Here is an 18,809-nt window from a genome sequence, read left to right as displayed (position 1 = left end):
CAAGGCTTCTGTTGATTCCAGGAAACCTATCTGACTTGTAAAAGCTTCTGTACGGCATTTTTTTTTTTTTTTCAATTGATCCTATGTGAGGGGGGTATCCAAAGCATGGTCTGCTAGACCCAGCTTGCCATAGTGAAAGTGCCGGATATATTTTTTGTGTTCACTGAGACAGATGTCCACAGTTCTTCCTGTCTTTCCATAGTAGGCTCGATGACATGAACAGGGCACTTCATAGCCTCCTGGATGTGATAAAGGAGAGAATCTGTCCTTAGGTGAATGGATGAGAGTTGCCAATTTCACATAAGGTTTAAATACGGTGCATAGTTGGTGTTTGCTAAGCACTCTAGATATCTTTTCAGATGTGCCTTTAATGTATGGGATGGTGACAGTTTTGTTGTAGTCTTCTGTGGTAGACAGTGGGGAGGATTTCTGGGGAGCATTTAGTATTTTATCTATCATATGGGGGATTATAGCCATTGTCAGGAAGGTTTGAAGTAAGTGAGAAAGTTCAGCAGTGAGAGCAATGTCATCAGAACAAATTGCTCTAGCTCTATTGGTTAGTGTTTTTAGAATACCATATTGAGATGGGTGATGGTGTGATTGTTTGTGTAAATATCTTCCTGTATGTGGGTTTTCTTATAAACCGAGAATGATAAGGAACCTTCTGGAAGATGTGTGATTAGTGTGTCCTGGAAGGGCAGACAGTCATTGACTTCTAGTTCCATTGTAAAGTGGATTTTTGGGTGCTGGCTATTTAAATGCACTAAAAATGTATTCAATATGTCTGGGCCATGTGGCCAAATAACAAACACATCATCGACATGGCGTAGCCAAAGACTAGGTTTGAGAGTGGCTGCATTGATAGCTAGCTTTTTCAGATGTTCTATGTAGAAGTTGGCTAAGGGGGAGAAAAGGGAGGGATCCCATAGCTATCCCATCTAATTGTTTGTATATTTTCCCTTTCCATATAAAATAACCTGCCTGTACTGTGAATTTAAATAGCTGAAATATATCAGGGGAAAATTGTGAATTTAGTAAATTAAAGGTTTCAGTTAATGGTACATTTGTGAATAGTGAGGTGATATCAAAACTCACCATTAAGTCTGAACTTTTTAAGGTATGGTTTTCTAAAATACTTTTTAGGTTAACAGTTGTTCAAATGCGAGTAAAAACCTAAAAGTGCAAATCTGCAGGTCTTCAAATCAAATGTTAGCAAGTTTATTTTTCCTTATCAGTATTTCTTCCCGTCCACAATGCTCATAATCAGTGCTCTTTTTTTGGAGGGGGGGGGGCAGTATGCAAGTGCATGGCATGCTGTGCCAGTATGCATAACATGCTGGCATCTTTATTAACAGTGACATATGGATGTGGTATCATTTTAATATTCAACTTTTCCAACTAGCAAAGGATGTGTACTGGCACCTGTTTAACAAAAAAAAAAGTGCTGCTAATAACTATAGATTAGAACCTCTCATGTGGGATTAGCATTAAAAAAAAATTGCCATTAATGTCATGCATTTCCTTCCCTGATTATTTTCATAACTCCCATATCTGTGATTTCTAGTTTTTGATGAACTGGTTTATTTCTAATTTATTTCTCAGATCCATAAGTTTTAATTGGATGTTTTTACATTTTTTTTTTATTCCATATAAATTTATTCACCTGGATGCAACTTACATGTTTTGCTTATTCTTTTATCTCTTTTCAAATTTAATTTATCATCTTTACTAAAAATTGTGCTTTAAGAGCTGAAATATTTTATTTGTTTTAAATTCCTCTGTTGACAATACAGTTGTTTTCCACGTTCTTGCCTGTTCTCATAGTTCTTTGTCTTTTCATTATTATTGATATTATTATATCTGATTCCATCAAGTCAAAGGAATCATTGCAAGAGGACTATACTTTCTTGTGCAAAAAGATTATTAAACCATGCCTTAAACCCATTTCAGGCAATGCATTCCACTTGCCAATCACTCTCCTCCATGCATAAAACCTGTTTCTCACTCCCCTGTTCACACTCTTTTTATGCATCCAGGAATGGTCACTAGTTCTACCCTTGCTTCCTTTTACTCTACGAAATATCTCCTCCACATCAATCTGATATCAACTCCCTCATCAACTCAATATATGTCTCAATCATATCCCTTCTTCTCTTCACAAGGCTGTGCAAGTTGCATTCCCTCAATCTCTCATCACATCTGACATTCCATAGACCAGAGAGTGACTTAGTAAACCTTCTCTGGAGCCACTCCAATACATCCTCATCACCCTAAAAACAAAGGAACATAGACTCTTTCCTTCTACTTGTGAATGTCCTCTTGATTATTGCCATAATCCATTGGGATATTCTTCAGTTTTAGCAATGTGATCCCTAAACTTCAAGTTTCTGTCAGCCATCACTCCCAGATCTCTTATCTCCTCTACCTCTTCATAATTCCTCCATTAATTGTATATTCTGCATCCCAACCTTGCCTGCCAAATTTCAAGGCCTTGCACTTTGCAACATTAAACTGAAAGCTCCACTCATTTGCCCACTCACATACTCTATTAAAATCTTCCTGCAAGGCCACAACCTCTGCTCTACTTTTCATAACTCTTTCCAACTTTGAATCATTGACAAACAGTTAAGCCAGTCCCATTGTCATTAATTTACAAGTTAAACAGTAATGGTCCCAAAACAGATTCCTGTGACACTCCACTAGTGACCTTCCTCTTTCAGGATACCACTCCTCCATACATAATCTGTTGATATCTGTCCAACAGCCAATCCTTTCTAAGTCACTAGTCATTATCTAATTCCATCTGTTTCAATTTAGATACTAGCTTGTCACATAGCACTCCATCAAAAGCCTTTGAAAAAATCCAAGTACGCCACTGCATATGCATGTCCTGTATTGAGTGAATTTGTCACCTTGTTATAATATGTAAGCAGATTGCCAAAACATGACCTCCCTCTAACAAATTCATGCTAACCATCATAAAGAATACTGCTATTATCAATATACTTCTGAATCCTACTCGACACCAACTTTTCTAACACCTTAAAACAATCCCAGATACAGAGATTGGCCTATAATTTGTAGCCTCAGTCTTATCCTCCCCCTCCCCCTTTGTGAAGTGGGAGAACAATTTTTCCCATTTCCTTTGCAAGACTCATGTTACACAGATGTGCCAAAGGTGCCATTAATTCCATAGAGCATTCCTTCAAGACATACTGCCAAGTCCTATTTTCTTATTAACATCAAGTTTACTTAATTCTTCATACTTTTTTGCTCATTCACCATCATTCCCTCCTCCAGCGTATCCACTACACTCCAGCTTCTCATGATGTTGACTTCATCAGGATGAAATACACTGATAAACTGATCATTAAATAATTCTTTCTTTTAAATAATTCAGCTGTACCTCCACATTGGTTACCAATCTGCCAGTGTCATCAATTAGCATCATCATCCTCTCATAGTCACTTTTCCTTCTACTTGCTACATATTGAAAGAGTTTACAAGGATTTTTTTTAGCTTGATTGGCTAATTTTTTCTCATACTGCACTTTTGCTGTCTTTACCAACTGAGTCACCTTCCTGGCTTGCTCTTTGTATTCCTCAAGCAACTGATCATTACCAGCATTCACCTTATGTTGCCTCCACAGTTCCAGATTTCACACTTAGTTTCTTCATTCATTCATTCATTCATTCATTCATTTTGCTCCTACCTTGTTTAGCCTTTCCATCTTTGGAATACACTCAGACATTGCTGCTGTGAAATACTTCTTAATCACTGCTCACGCAATGCTTGTCACCTTCCCACTCAACTCCTTTTTCCACTCTATAGCTTCCAGAAGACTTGTACTCTATTATTATTATTATTATTATTATTATTTCGGACAACTCCAAGGAGTCGACAGACGCATCAAGGGAGACCCTATCATCATGTTAAGAACAACTATTCGATATTCACACAGTATCTATCATACCTCACCTTGAACTCATTCATAGTCATAGCACCTACAACAGACTCTGGCAGCTTATTCCACTCATTCACCACTCTCCAAGTAAAAAACTTAGCTCTAACACCCTTGCTAACCACATTCTTGCCCAGCTTCCATGTATGGCCTCTAGTCCTCCCACCACCAGTCCTATTCTCAAAAATATCTTCTGAATTAATCTTATAGAAACCCTTCAGTAATTTGAATGTCTCAATCATATCACCCCTCCTCCACCTATCAACCAATTTTTGCAACCCACAAATCTTCAACCTGTTCTCATAAGGTTCATTCCATAGACCTGCTATCATCTTGGTCACTCATCTTTGGATCCTCTCCACCTCCTTCCCATCAAGAAGAAACCCTAGTGCCCATATCTGGTCACAGTGATCCAGATGGGGTCTTATCAAGGCTCGATACAGAGGAACAATAACTTTTTGTCTCTGCTTGTTAAAATATTTTTCAGCAACCAAGTGATTTGAGGAGCTGATTTAGCCACTTTTGCGATGTGCCCCCCCTAAACTTCAACTCCCTATCCACCAACACTCCCAAATCCCTGGCCTCATCAATCTCCTGGAGTATGGTTCCACCAATGTGATATACTGCTGCTAATTTTTTCACCCCAAAATGCATAACCTTACACTTTGCCACATTAAATCGACATCCATTTTCCTTGGCCTAGTCCTCCAAACTACCCAAATCATCTTGCAAAATTTTGACATCCTGTGCACTCACTATTGCTCTACCCAACTGTGCATCATCAGCAAACAAGTGAACACTTCCTCTCAGATCCTTTCCTATATCGTTAATGAACAAATTGAAAAGTAGTGGTCCAAGAACAGAATCCTGCGGCACACCACTAGTCACAAGCCGTCTTTTGGACTCTACTCCTGAATAAACCATTCTCTGATATCTCTCCATCAACCATCCTCCTATCCATCTCACCAACCCTGTATCCATCCCCATATGCTGCAGTTTACTGATTAGAATTTCATGTGGTATCCTGTCAAAGGCCTTACAAGGTCCAGTAGAATATAACATCACATGTATAATGTAAAGAGGTGAGTTAATATCTTACAGTATGATTTGTATAGAATGCTGAAGGTTACACGCACAATTGTCTTAATCTGATTTTATATCAAACCAATCTTCCTCTGCCTCCTTCAATTTGAATTACTGTTAAAACTGAAGGAGGGTATAGAAGTACAGGTTATATATTGCTCTATATAATGTTCCATTTACACCATATAACTGAACATCTTTTCTCTTGGTACTTTATCATATTATACAGTACCTTTTCTAGATGTACACAATTCGAATCAGACCATTTTTATATACCCATGACATCTCAACTATTTGTCTTAAAATAAAAATCTGATTCCGACAACCCTAATTTGGTCTTAGCCCAGTTTGTTCTTACCTAAGATTCTCTTCCAAAATTTTTCTTAGTCTCCTTTCAAGCGTATGCTTGAGAACCTGTAACATTCAGTAGGAAAATTCCTCTATATACCTTATTAAGTTTTATTTATCTTATTATATATAGATTGTTACTATTAGAACTCTACTCCAGTCATCTATAATTCAATCTTCTGACCAGTTCTTCTGAACTATATAGTGTAATCATTCTAAAACTTTTATATCTCCATATTTTAGCATTCTGATTGAATATCATCTCCAGCTGGCTTGCCGCATTTCGGATTTCCGAGCTTTTTCATCATCATCATCAAAATCCTGACATCTACTCTCAAGGGAGTGTATAGATATTATGATAGTAATAAGTTACATTATTACTAACTTCCTATCTACAGTTTTTCTCAAAATTAATCTGTTATCTGTCAAGACTAATATTATCATATCTTATATTTCTGTTTTCTAAGGCACTTTTTATTGTTTCAATCCACCAAGAAATCTGTAGTAAATTCAGGAATAAACATCATACAACAGTAAACACAATACTTGCTGCAGATGATCAAGTAATCATACAAAAATCAGAAGAGGACCTTCAGAGACCTGGTTACTATTTACAATAACAAACTAGTGAATACAGTTTACAAATTTCATTAAAGAAAGTTAAAACTATGGCATTCTGAGACAAATATCTCATATGAACTAAAATAGTAATTAACAGCTAAGCTAGAGAACAATAACACATTTGATGTAGATAATAGATTATACTGTTTTCAAGCAATCTGGGATACTATAAAATGAACAGCAAAGACAAAACAAGAAACAAAACACAATTAAAATTTTATAAAGGCAACAATATCATAAGGTTCAGAAAGTCGGAGAGAGACAAGAGATGAAAATAGAATTCAAGCAGCTGAAATGAAATTTCTTACAGCAGTTTGATGTACAAGAATGGATGGAATATGAAATTGAAATAAAGAAGAAAATACAAATACAGGCAATAAATGATAAAATAAAAGAACACCAAAAGAATTGGAGAAAACATGCATAACGAATAGAAAAGGAAAGTTATCAGAGGAGGTAATAAAATATAAACCTAAAGGGAAAAGAGAGAGATTGGAAGATGTAGAAAGAGAATGAAAATTTAGTCCTTTAGATGCCAAAATTGGCTTTTAGCCTAAATCTTGAAAAAAGAAGAAACCAAGGATATTTGGCAGGTCATGAGCCTCAAAAAACCCCAAAGAAGAAAGAAGTTCATTTGTAAACATAATAGTACACAAATACTTAATGATATTAAAAAAAAAAAACGATGTTTCAGACTAAATCATGCATTCCATCTTCAGTGCAATCAGTACATCAAGCTAATTCAAACAAGGAAGATTGTTGACTAATAATTGACTACTGATTAAAGCAGATGCTGAACACTAAGAGTTAATGGATATAAACAAAAGCAACAGTTCAAGGCAGTTGATAGAGAAAAAAATGGTTTCAGGGCAGCTCATCCATCTCATCATCCACATTACTTTCAGCCAGATCTTTCATCCACTATTGTTTACTCCTTCCACTACTCTCCACAGCAATTTCATTATCCTGCCTAATACTATTATTTCATTCGCCTGCTTTTGTCATGCTTCACATTTCTTGCACTCACCCAAGAAACATTTCCTACATATCCTTTCTCCACTCTTGCATTTTTACCACAAACCATTCACTCTCAGATATATTTAAACATACACACAATCTACATTGCACAAAATCCATCATACTAAAATTATTGAATAGGAAATTCTTAGCTGCCATTTTTCTCATATATGCATCAATGCCATGTAGAATGCTTTTTAAACAATATTAAAGACTCACAATTAAAGAAACAGTCTCAACTGTGCAGTCTAAAATGAAGAAAATGCCACCAATATTCATTAGTGATATTGTAAATATAAACTAAAAATAAGTCTTTTCTGAATAATATGTGCACTGCTGCTTCATAGGACAATGCTAGCAACATCAAGTTGAAAATTGGCAGAATTGAAAGACACACACATAGAAAGATGGTTTGATGTTAAATTAGGGGTAAAGCAGATGTTGTGCACTTTCTTCACTGTTATTTAAAATCTGTATGGACTACATTATTAAGAAAAATGGCATTAAACCTACCATTCAAATAATATATATTAAATTTAGTTCTTCACCCTACACAGATGATATTATCCTCTTAAATAATCTGCTGTAAGTTATCAAGAGTCTTTAGTCAAATTATATAACTGCTGGGATAAAATTCATATAAAACACCAATAAAACTGAGAAATATGAAAATAGATAAGAAACAAAGTATTGATTACATTTTCAACAGTAAATCCATAAAACAGGTTACTTATTTTAACTAAATAGTATTATAGAATAAATAAGGCTAGTCTTGAATGCATTTATATGAAATAAGAAAAAAAATCAACTAGAACATTAAACTTACAGCATATACAAGTCAGCTTCCTACCAGTTTTAATTTATGGACCTCAGAGTTGGTTCCATTCTAGTTTTGATTGACTGTTAGAAATAACAGTTAATCAGATATGAGAGTTCTGAGGAAAATTAGGAAAGTAAACAAATGATGATGAGGATATCAGAAAAGACCATGACATTGTTTAATATTTAAGGATGTGTAAGAAGACTCAGTCTGTGATGGCATGATCAATTAGAATGGGAAACAGAAGCTTATCAAAACAAGCATTTGAAGCAATATTGTTGTGGGAAGAAGAACAGGAAGACTGATTTATTATCATGTTTTTGTGTACGGTTATGTTTAAAAATTAAAAAAAAAACATAAAAAATATACATAAAACGAAAAATGGGCGAGTAGTTAAAGAGGAAAAGATATGAAGGCAAACATATATACAAGCCAACCTATTAATAACATAAGGCTGCCATCTCGCACGGGATAGCGAGTCTTGTATTATTCACATCAATTTAGTTACAATGATGATTACTTGATATATATGGTTAACGTGCTATTAGATGTCTTCCCAACACTGCCTTTCTTTAGATGTTCTGTTTTTTCCCTCATAAACATATAACTGACTTTGAACGCATTTGATGATAGTAGTAGTGTTACATGCACCATAAAGATGTATGCTACTGCTTCTCCAGATGGATTTAGTGTCCTGGTGGATAATAATATTTAATAGTTGATGCTTGTTGGCCTTTTGCTTTGCCATAAAAGATGGATTTCTATCTTTGTTGACTAAAACTACTAAGCAATATTTGCTTACTAACATTTCTATTCTGATAAATATAAATGCTCAGATTGTGATTATTTTTCATTCTATGGATATCATACCTTTCTGTAGGGAAAAAAAAAGTCAGAATTGTATTTCAACTCTGTTTTGTTTTTCACTTTATCAATTTGTCTATATTTAGGAATTCCAGATCAAAATGTAATCTTATGGATGGACCACAGAGCAATGGTGCAAGCTGAATATATCACCAATCTGGCACATCCAGCCTTAAAATATGTTGGAGGAAAAATTTCTCCTGAAATGCAGCCTCCTAAATTGCTGTGGTTGAAAACAGTAGGTATCAATTTCAAAAGAAATTATTTAAGAAATGTGAAAAGCTTCTTTCATTGCTTAGTTTATTTTATGTATTGTTCTGTTTCCAATATATATTTCAGAGTTAATGTTCTCTTTAATATTTGTGCTATTCGATAAACAATCTAGCAGTATGTTTAAATTCAGAGCATCCACTAAGCAGAAAGTATTTTTATTTTGTTCAGTACTATCACTGTATAAACCTTATATGAGGGTTGTTTGAAAAATTTGGTAAATTTCCAATAGATGGCAACACAGTTTGTTCATTCATACCAGTGTCGCCACGTATCATCTCTTTTTCATGACCCCTGGCAAAATTTTAACCACGTGTAATGCGTAGTTCTTGTTTGGCAAACATTTAAAATAACCATGTTCCCATTTTTCATAAAAATGGAGAAAAACGAGTTTCATGCAGTGATAAAACACTTTTATTTGAAGAAGTGGATGGCTGCGAAGATCATAGCCGAATTAGATGCAGTTCATTGGGATTCTGCACCAGCATTAAAGATTATTTATTTTTGGATAAATGAGTTTAAACATGATCGTAAGTCCATCAAAGATGAAGCACGCTCCAGACGCCCAACTCAGGTCACTGTGAAGGAAATGATTGACAAAATTAGCCGGCCTGGTAGGCCAATGATTAGCATATTTGCTCTCCAGCCAAAAGGCTGCAGGTTTGAATCCCTCCATGGGCATGGATGTTTGTGATTATCTGTGAAAATATTGGTGGTGGTCAGTAGTAGATGGCGTTGGTGTAGATGATGAAGTAGTTGCGGTTGGTGGAGACAGAGAGTTGTAGAGTAGGTACTCTCCCTCGATGAGTCTTTAGATTCCCTGGAGGTGTTATGCAATAATAATAATAATAAATCCATGATATCATTATGGAAGACTGCCGAGTGTAAGTGTGTGAGATTGCTGAGATTGTAGGCATCTAGACTGAACAGATGTATAATATTCTGCACGAAAAATTGCACATGAAAAAGCTATGCTCACGATGGGTGCCACGATTGTTGACTGTCGATCAAAAATACATGCAAAAAGACATTTCAGTTCAATGCTTACCGATGTTTAATTGTATTCGCATGATCCACCACTACACACCTGAGTCCAAGCAGCTGTCAAAACAGTGGACAATGTCCAGTGAAAGAGCAAAGACCGTTTTGTCAGCTGGGAAGGTAATGGCTAATGTTTTTTAGGATTCCCAAGGAATTATCATGATAGATTATTCAGTAAAGGGTAAGACAATAACAGTGCATCATTGTTGGACTGTTTAAAAGAAGAACTGAAGAAAAAACAGCCAAGATTGGTGCACAAAAAAAGTGCTCTTTCATCAAGACAATGCACTGTCTCACACATCGGCTGTTGCAATGGCAAAATTGCACGAATTGAAGTTCGAATTGGTTCCACATTCACTGTATTCTCTGGACTTGGCCCCGTGTGACTTCTTCTTGTTCCCAAACTTAAATATTTATTCAGTGGGAAAAAATGTTCTTTGAATGAGGATGTCATCTAGGCTGTCAATGACTATTTTGCACAATTTGACAAATCCTACTTTTTAAATGGGATGAAAAAATTGAAAAAACTCTGGACCAAATGTGCAGTCCTCGATGGAGACTATGTTGAGAAATAAAGGTGATTTTTTCCAAAAAAATTAATTTAACTTATTTTACCAAACTTTTCAAACAACCCTCGTATAGTGTGATAATACATAGTTTGTGTTGGTTGCCAATTGGTAGTTGGAATTGAAGAATATTCAAAAACATGATTTGGTGTTAACTTAGTTAGGATCTAAGATAGGGTCACACACTATCTCTACTGTTACTTATAAACGTATCCTATCTTGAACAGGATAAAATTGAATTTCATATTGAAAAGAAGAAGAGTATGTAACAAACTTAAAACAAATCAAAGTTGAGTAGCTTTCAGATGTGAACTGTAGACTAAACTACACAAACATCATTTAATAAAAAATGAAAGAGTTTGAAAGCACGTCATTAAGGAAAGTTATCAAACCAGAACTGAGCTGAAATGTGTAACCTCTTTTGTAGTTTGCTACTGAGAATACATACAATGTTTTTTTTTTTCAGAGTTTTAATATTTCTTATTGCTAAATTTCATCCCAAATTTGCCATAGTAATTATTTAATTGGGCTAAAGACTTTGAATGTATTGAAGATTTAATAACATGCCATCTACACTAAATAGGCTTAAAAGAACTAAGTTTAAATAAAGTTCTTTATTCTACATATTCTACAGAGATGACATTGTCCTTGTAAATCTGCAAGAAATCTTCCAGAGGCTTTAGTCGTATTAATTCTTCTTTCATTATTAAGCCCAACTGCTTGTAATGTTACTGTTTTCAAGACCTTAAAGACCATTAATCTTTACCTCTTCCTCTACTTTTCCTCTTGTATCCAGTTCTTTGTACATCTTTTATTGTAGATTTTTGCATTATTTTATATGATATTTTTCATTATTTTTGTATTTGGATCTAATTTCATATTGAATTTTATATTGAAAAGAAGAAGAGTATGTAAGAAACTTTTAAAACAAATCAAAGTTGATCAGCTTTCAGATGTGAACTGTATGCTGAACTACACAAACATCATTTAAGAAAAAATGAAAGACTTTGAAAATAGGAACCAAACCTTGGAGATTATTCAATGGTAAAGCATGAAGAAAACATTGCTTGATTCAGCCAGAGAGAGGCATGGCTGTCTGCAAGGATAGAAAATTCAGAACTTCCCATTGTGGACTCTGGAAATTAAAAAGGCAGTGAAGGAAAAGAAGTATATCCATGGTTCATAGCAAATAAGTTGGCTAGTGCTCTTAGAGAATACAGATACAAATATAAGAAAGTGAATCAGTGTGTAAAACTAGCTAAACAAAAGTCATACAAAGAATTTGGTATGAACATTGAAATTAAATATCAGGAATGTGGTAAAATATTCTGGAGGCTATTGAAATGCTTAGAAATGGAGGAAAGAGTACTGTAAAAGGAATCAGAGATGGTGACATTAAAACAGAAAATAAAAATATTCTAAATGTCCAGAGTAGTTATTTTGAAAGATTGATAAATGAAAAACAAGCAGTGTCAGCACGATGGTAGAAAATTCCCAAGGAATGCAATCAGGAATACATATCCATACTTGAAATAAAAAAAAAAGTTATGAGAAACCTAAAATGTGGAAATTCAACCAGAAATGCTCAAATATGGAGATATAAAAGTTTTAGAGTAGCTGCATTGCATAATTCAGAAGGCCTCGTCACAGGGTTGAATTCCGGCTGATTGGAGCAGAGCTCTAATAGTACCCACCTGTAAAAAGGGAAATAAAATTGAATGAAGAATTAGAGGTATTTCCCAACTGACTGTTTTCCTGGTAAGATTTGCACTTGAGAAACGGCTAAGAAGGATTGTGGGAGGGAAGCTTGGTGAAGAACAAGCTGGATTCAAGCCAAATAGAGGTTGTCAGGATCAGATTTTCACTTTAAGACAAGTAATTGAGAAATTGTGGGAATATAACAAGGATCTGTTAAATTTATAGATCTGGAAAAGGCATTTGACCAGGCACCAAGAGGAAAGTTATTCAAAATGTTACGGTTATATGGTCTAAATGGGACATTATATCAAGCAATACGTAGTCTTGATTTGAATTGCAAGTTAGCAGTTAGAATTGAAGGGGGGTACAAGAAGATGGCTTGATGTTAAAACAAGTGAGACAAGGATGTACATTATCTCCTCTGTTATTCATCATCTATATGAATCACATTATGGAGGAAATTGTATTAAACCTGATGTCAAAATTTGAGATGTTAATCTCAGCTCTTTACTTATGCAGATGGTGTTATTATTATTATTATTATTCAGGCTTCCATGGAGTCAAAAGACTCATCATGGGAGGTCCTTCCTAAGAAACACAAAGTCTATCAAGACTCATCGAGGGGAGGTTCCCCCCCCCCCCAAGAAACACAAAGTCTATCATACCACTCCTTGAACTCATTGACCGTTCACGCGCTCACCACTCCATCAGGCAATGCATTCCATGGTTTAACCACCCTCCATGCAAAGAAACCACTCCTCATCCTCTTGCTCACAGTTTCCTTTCATAACTTCTAGGGATGGCCTCTTGTCATCACTCCTTCCTGCTGTTCAACTAAGTAAACAGGGTATGCTTCTCAGTTAGTTTAGTGTCAGGTTATACATCTCAGATTAAACATTATATGTCTCAGGTTATACTTCTGAATAAATTCAGTACAAGTCTACAAGATTCTCTGAATAAATTGAATAACTGTTGTAATAAATTTGGTATTAAAATAAACAATAAAAAGACAAAGAAAATTAAAATAAGCAGGAACATTTAAAATATCAACTGCATCCTGAATGGAGAACCTATAAAACAAATAAAATATTTCAGCCTCCTACGCACTATTTTTAGTGAAAATGGCAAATTAAATATGGAAATAGACAACAAAATTAGCAAAGCTGGTATGTAGGAAGTCAGCTGAATATATGTATATGGAATAATAGAGAAAGTAGTCAAGATACTAAATTAACTGTATTCAAAACACCGTTTTGAATACAGTATTCAAAACAGTGTTTAAACTAATTTTAACGTATTCATTTGAGAGCTAGGTTAGAAATACAATTTTATTAATACAGACCAGTTTACAATAAAAACATTTATTCAAACCTACCAGTTTCGCCAGCAAACTGTCTGGCTTTTTCAAGGCATTATGGAGATATGAAAGTTAGTAAATGCAAATTAAAAGGAACATACAAAACGTTGTAAACTAAACTAGTAGCTATAGTTACACGTTTCGCGTGACAGAGATGACTTATTGTTCTTATTCATTATCACGCATGCGTGTTTGTTGTAGACTTGTAATGTGATTACTGGCTAGCTGTAGTTCAGATTGATTGAGAGAGAGGATCAAGTTTTTCCACAAACTGTTTAGAATTACACCCTGATTTCTGTTGAGGTTTCCGCCGGTTATTAGTACTATTGTGTCTTCTTTAAATACACGATGTCTGTAGTCATCATCGAGGTATGGCATGGAGCTGTTTTGCCAATCTATCGTGGTTAGACGTGCAGAAATGATGTGCTAAGCCGGAAGAGATGCTTCTGTTGTGGTTTACATCACTAACATGTTCTTTTTGTCTAATTTCTAAACTTCGTGAAGTTTGTCTGATGTAGGCAAGACCACAGGAGCAGGGACTGTAATATACTCCTGGATATTTGTAGAACAGAACTTTATCTTTTGGAGATCCTAAAACTTGTCTGATGTTGGTGGTTGGTTTGAAGACCACTCTGATGTTGTGTGCTCTTAGTATTCTTGCTATTTGATAAGAAATTGACTTGATGAAAGGTATCGCTACAATAGAAATGTGCTGACGGTGGGATTCTTCTTGTCTGGGGTTGTCATTGTATAGATATTTTTTGATGATATTTTGAGGGTATCCATTTTGTGATAATGTGTTGGCTATTAGTGAGAGTTCATTCTGTGTATCCTCCTCTTCTGATATTAACGTTTTGGCTCTATGTTTCAACATGTGGATAATACTCAGCTTGTGTGTCTTGTGATGGTTTGAAGTATAGTGAAGATATCTTCCAGTATCTGTGGGCTTTCTGCAAATGGATAATTTGACACTGTTAGGTTGTTTTTTTTATCAAGATATCTAAAAAATGCAGCTGGTCGTTGTTTTCTACTTCCAGAGTGAATTTTATCTTGCTATGTATTGAGTTGATTTTATCCACAAACGATTTTAGGTTGTCTAAGCTGTCTTGCCATATGATGAATATATCATCCACATATCTCCACCATGTAGATGGTCTTGGAGAGATTGCAGAGAGAATTTCTTTTTCAAGTTTTTCCATGAAAAGGTCTGCACAAGATGGTGATAGTGGGCTTCCCATTGCTAGGCCTTCTAATTGTTGGTATATGGTGTTGTTAACCTTGAAGAAATTAGATTGAAGGCAGTGTCTAAACATCTGTGTGATGTCTAGAGGAAAGAGGTCTTGGATGATGTTTATTACCTCTTCTACTGGAACATTGGTGAAAAGGGATACAACACCTAGACTGGCTAGCATGTCTGTTGGTGCAATCTTAATGGCTTGGAGTTTATTTACAAAATGTTGACTATTCTTGATATAGGATTCTGTTGATCTTATTTTATTATTTAATAAGTTTGCAAGATGCTTTGCCAAAAGGTAGGTTGGTGATGATCTTCCATCAACTATTGGACAGAGAGGTATATCCTGTTTATGTATTTTAGGTATCCCATATAGTCTTGGAGTGATAGGATGTGAGGATTTTAGTGTTCTCTTCACTTCTTCTGGCCAATTGTTACAATTTCTGATTAGTTGGTTTGTTTCATTATGATTTTTTATTATGGGGTCTCTGTCTAGGATTTTATAGGTTGAGGTGTCTGATAGTAATACGTTTAACTTATCATAATAATCTTTAGAGTTGAGGATAACTGTAGAATTTCCTTTATCAGCTTTTGTAATAATGATATCTTTATTTTTCTTCAAGTTGAGAATTGCCTTTCTATCATAAGGAGACGTGTTGAGAACAGGTTGTTTGGCTTTGGCTAGGATTATTGTACCTTTGAATCTAATAGTGTTGGCAACGTTTTTTGGTATGGGATATAGGCCTTTTTCAATTCCACACATAAAATCCATTTTAGGAATGCGTTTGGGCATAATCGCAAAATTAAAACCTTTTTTGATAATCTCAGATTCAAGCCACAATAATACTAATAACCGGCGGAAACCTCAACAGAAATCAGGATGTAATTCTAAACAGTTCGTGGAAAAACTTGATCCTCTCTCTCAATCAATCTGAACCACAGCTAGCCAGTAATCACATTATAAGTGATTGCTGGCTAGCTGTGGTTCAGCTTGCCAGTAATCATGCAAACACGCATGCGTGATAATGAATAAGAACAATAAGTCATCTCTGTCATGCGAAACGTGTAACCATAGCTACTAGTTTAGTTTACAACGTTTTTTATGTTCCTTTTAATTTGTATTTACTAACTTTCATATCTCCGTAATGCCTTGAAAAAGCCAGACAGTTTGCTGGCGAAACTGGTAGGTTTGAATAAATATTTAATGTAAACTGGTCTGTATTAATAAAATTGTATTTCTATTATAAAACGGCCAAAAATGTATAATTTAGCTAGGTTAGAAATAAAACACTTGATCCAAGACTGGAGACTGGAGATATCAGAATTCTTTGAGAGATTAGTGGAGTGAACTGATGTCATCAATGGCAATATAATATTTAAAAGAAGATATTAGGAAAGAACTTGACATTGTTAACGTTCCAAAATGTGTTAGCAAAGCTATCTCGGGTTCTATTGTCACTTAGAATTGGAGAGGAAAGATTAGCAAAGCAGGTGTTCTTTTGCCAGCTGGGCAGGAAAAAGACCCAGAGGAAAATCTAGATCTAGGTTCATTGATACAGTGAAAAGTGCCTTAGAAGACAGAAATATAGGATTTGATAATATCGGAGGTCTTGACAGATAACAGATTACTTTGGAGGAAAATTGTTGATAGGAAGTTAGTAGTGATGTAACTTTTCCTGTAGTACTGTCATAATATCTTCTACACCTCCTTGGGGCACATATCAGGAATTTGATGATGATAATGATTTTACAGTAATCTCTGATTTGTAAGCTCCTAATTTTGTTTAATATTATTACACCTTCAATTTTTCTTAATGATTTCTTCTGAATGGTTTCATTCATTTGTCTATTTTTTTGTAGTTCCTGCATGTATTTCTGCTGCATATGTTAATACTGAATTACTCCTTTATAGATTCTTATTTTTGTTTGTCCTTATGTTCATATTATTCCAAATGAGGGTGTTGAGACATCGAGATATTTTACTACCTTTTATTGCTTTTTTTTCTTGTACTTCATTTTATGTGATGCCACAGTTGTTTAGTTCTATAACCAAATGTTTTATTTTGCTAATTTGTTTAAATAGTTTCCCTTTGATGTCTAATTCACATCTTATAGTATCTGCCATAGTTTTAGTTTTTTTCTCTTGATATCTTCATATTTTTCTTTTTGCTGCATTATTGAATGTATTTAATAATTTTTGAACTTATCTTAGGAGCTTGCATAAGGGCGGTAACAGACTGGAAGTGTCTAATTATAGACCAGTTTGTGTGTCATCAGTAGTTAGTAAGATCTTGGAGAAAGTAGTGAAGGACCGTATACAGCATTGGGCAGATGAGGGTAATGTTATCTGTGAGAGTCAACATAGATTTGTGAAGGGGTGCTCTTGTTTTAGCAATATGCTAGCCTTTTATGATAAAGTTACAAGAGCATTAGATGAGGGAAAGCCATATACTGCCATTTTCTTAGACTTAGCGAAGGCATTTGACAGGATGCCACATGATAAGCTGATATTCAAGTTGCAGCACATGGGTCTGGATGTCAGATTGGTCAACTGGATTCAGGATTGGCTCTCCGACAGGTATCAGAGAGTTGTGTATGGTGGGGCAGTTTCAAGGAAGCAGAAGGTTACAAGTGGAGTCCCACAGGGCTCAGTACTGGGACCTATATTGTTTAACCTTTATGTCAATGACATTGTCAGTGGATTGCAAGGGGATATTCAGTTGTTTGCAGATGATGCAAAGCTGGGAAGGATTATTAGTAATAGTGCAATTGCAGCAGCCCTGCAAGAGGATTTGAATAAGCTAGATAGATGGGCAAATGAATGGGGTTGTCAGTTTAATGCAGCAAAATGTAAGGTCTTGTAGGTTTCGGAAACATCGATGAGACACTGCATACTCTATGGGAGGAGTTATACTGGAGGAAGTAGGGGAGACAAGAGATCTGGGATTGATGATTGATAGAAACCTGAAATTTAGAGGACATATTGCAAAGGTGGTGGAGGTAACACAGAGGATTGCTGCAATAATGAGAAGGACACTGATCAGCAGAGATAAAACAGTTATCATTCCGTTGTATAAGACCCTGATCAGACCACACTTGGACTATTGTTCTCAGATTTGGTCCCCAGGATTTGAAGGGATAAATTATCTGTGGAAAGGGTACAAAGGCAGATAACAAAGATGATTTCAGGACTGTACAATGATAGTTATGAGGATTGGCTGAGGGAATGTGGACTGCAGAGTTTAGTGGATAGAAGTAGGAGAGGTGATATGATTGAGACTTTTAAACTGTTGAGAGGTGGTTACAGGGTTGACACTGGGGAGTTCTTTCGCTTGGTTGAACAGCGGGAAGGAGTGATGACAAGAGGCCATCCCTGGAAGTTACGAAAGGAAACTGTGAGTAAGAGGGTGAGGAGTGGTTTCTTTGCATGGAGGGTGGTTAAACCATGGAATGCATTTCCTGATGGAGTGGTGAGAGCAAGAACGGTCAATGAGTTCACAGAGTGGTATGATAGACTTTGTGTTTCTTGGGGGGTTACTTCCCCTCAATGAGTCTTGATAGACTTTGTATTTCTTAGGAAGGACCTCCCACAATGAGTCTTTTGACTCCATGGAGGCCTGAATAATAATAATAATAATAATAATAATCTTCATTTTCTGTTTAGTATAATTTATCATCAGCATATCCACTTATTCTTAATTTTACATTTTTCATTTGTGTGCCACACTTTTCTACTTTATTTACTTATTTTATTATTTTATCCTTCATGTTAATAAGGTTGGACATAATGAGTCAACTTGTCTAATTTTGTTAGTTATTGTAATTTATTATTATTTTATAATAACTTTGGTATTATTACACTCAGCCATCTCGATCGAGTCTTTGACTCGATCGAGATGGCTGGGTAACAATGGTGATGTCCACTATAA

At 35.3% G+C, this 18,809-nt stretch overlaps 1 protein-coding gene across 1 annotated transcript in view; it reads left to right on the top strand.

Moving 5' to 3' along the window:
* The window catches only part of LOC150098518 (FGGY carbohydrate kinase domain-containing protein), a 204,169-nt gene that overhangs the window by 36,604 nt on the left and 148,756 nt on the right, over positions 1–18,809 (top strand). Inside the window, exon 4 of the mRNA XM_090405821.1 lies at positions 8,801–8,952. Coding sequence (XP_090261947.1) covers positions 8,801–8,952 — 152 coding nt within the window. The remainder of the gene's footprint in view (positions 1–8,800; positions 8,953–18,809) is intronic.

Source organism: Typopeltis vanoorti, chromosome 15, assembly GCF_054136105.1.
Source record: "Typopeltis vanoorti isolate ZY-2024b chromosome 15, IOZ_Tvanoo_1.0, whole genome shotgun sequence".
Taxonomy (NCBI): Eukaryota; Metazoa; Arthropoda; class Arachnida; order Uropygi; family Thelyphonidae; genus Typopeltis; species Typopeltis vanoorti.
This window is presented reverse-complemented; position numbering and strand designations above follow the sequence as displayed.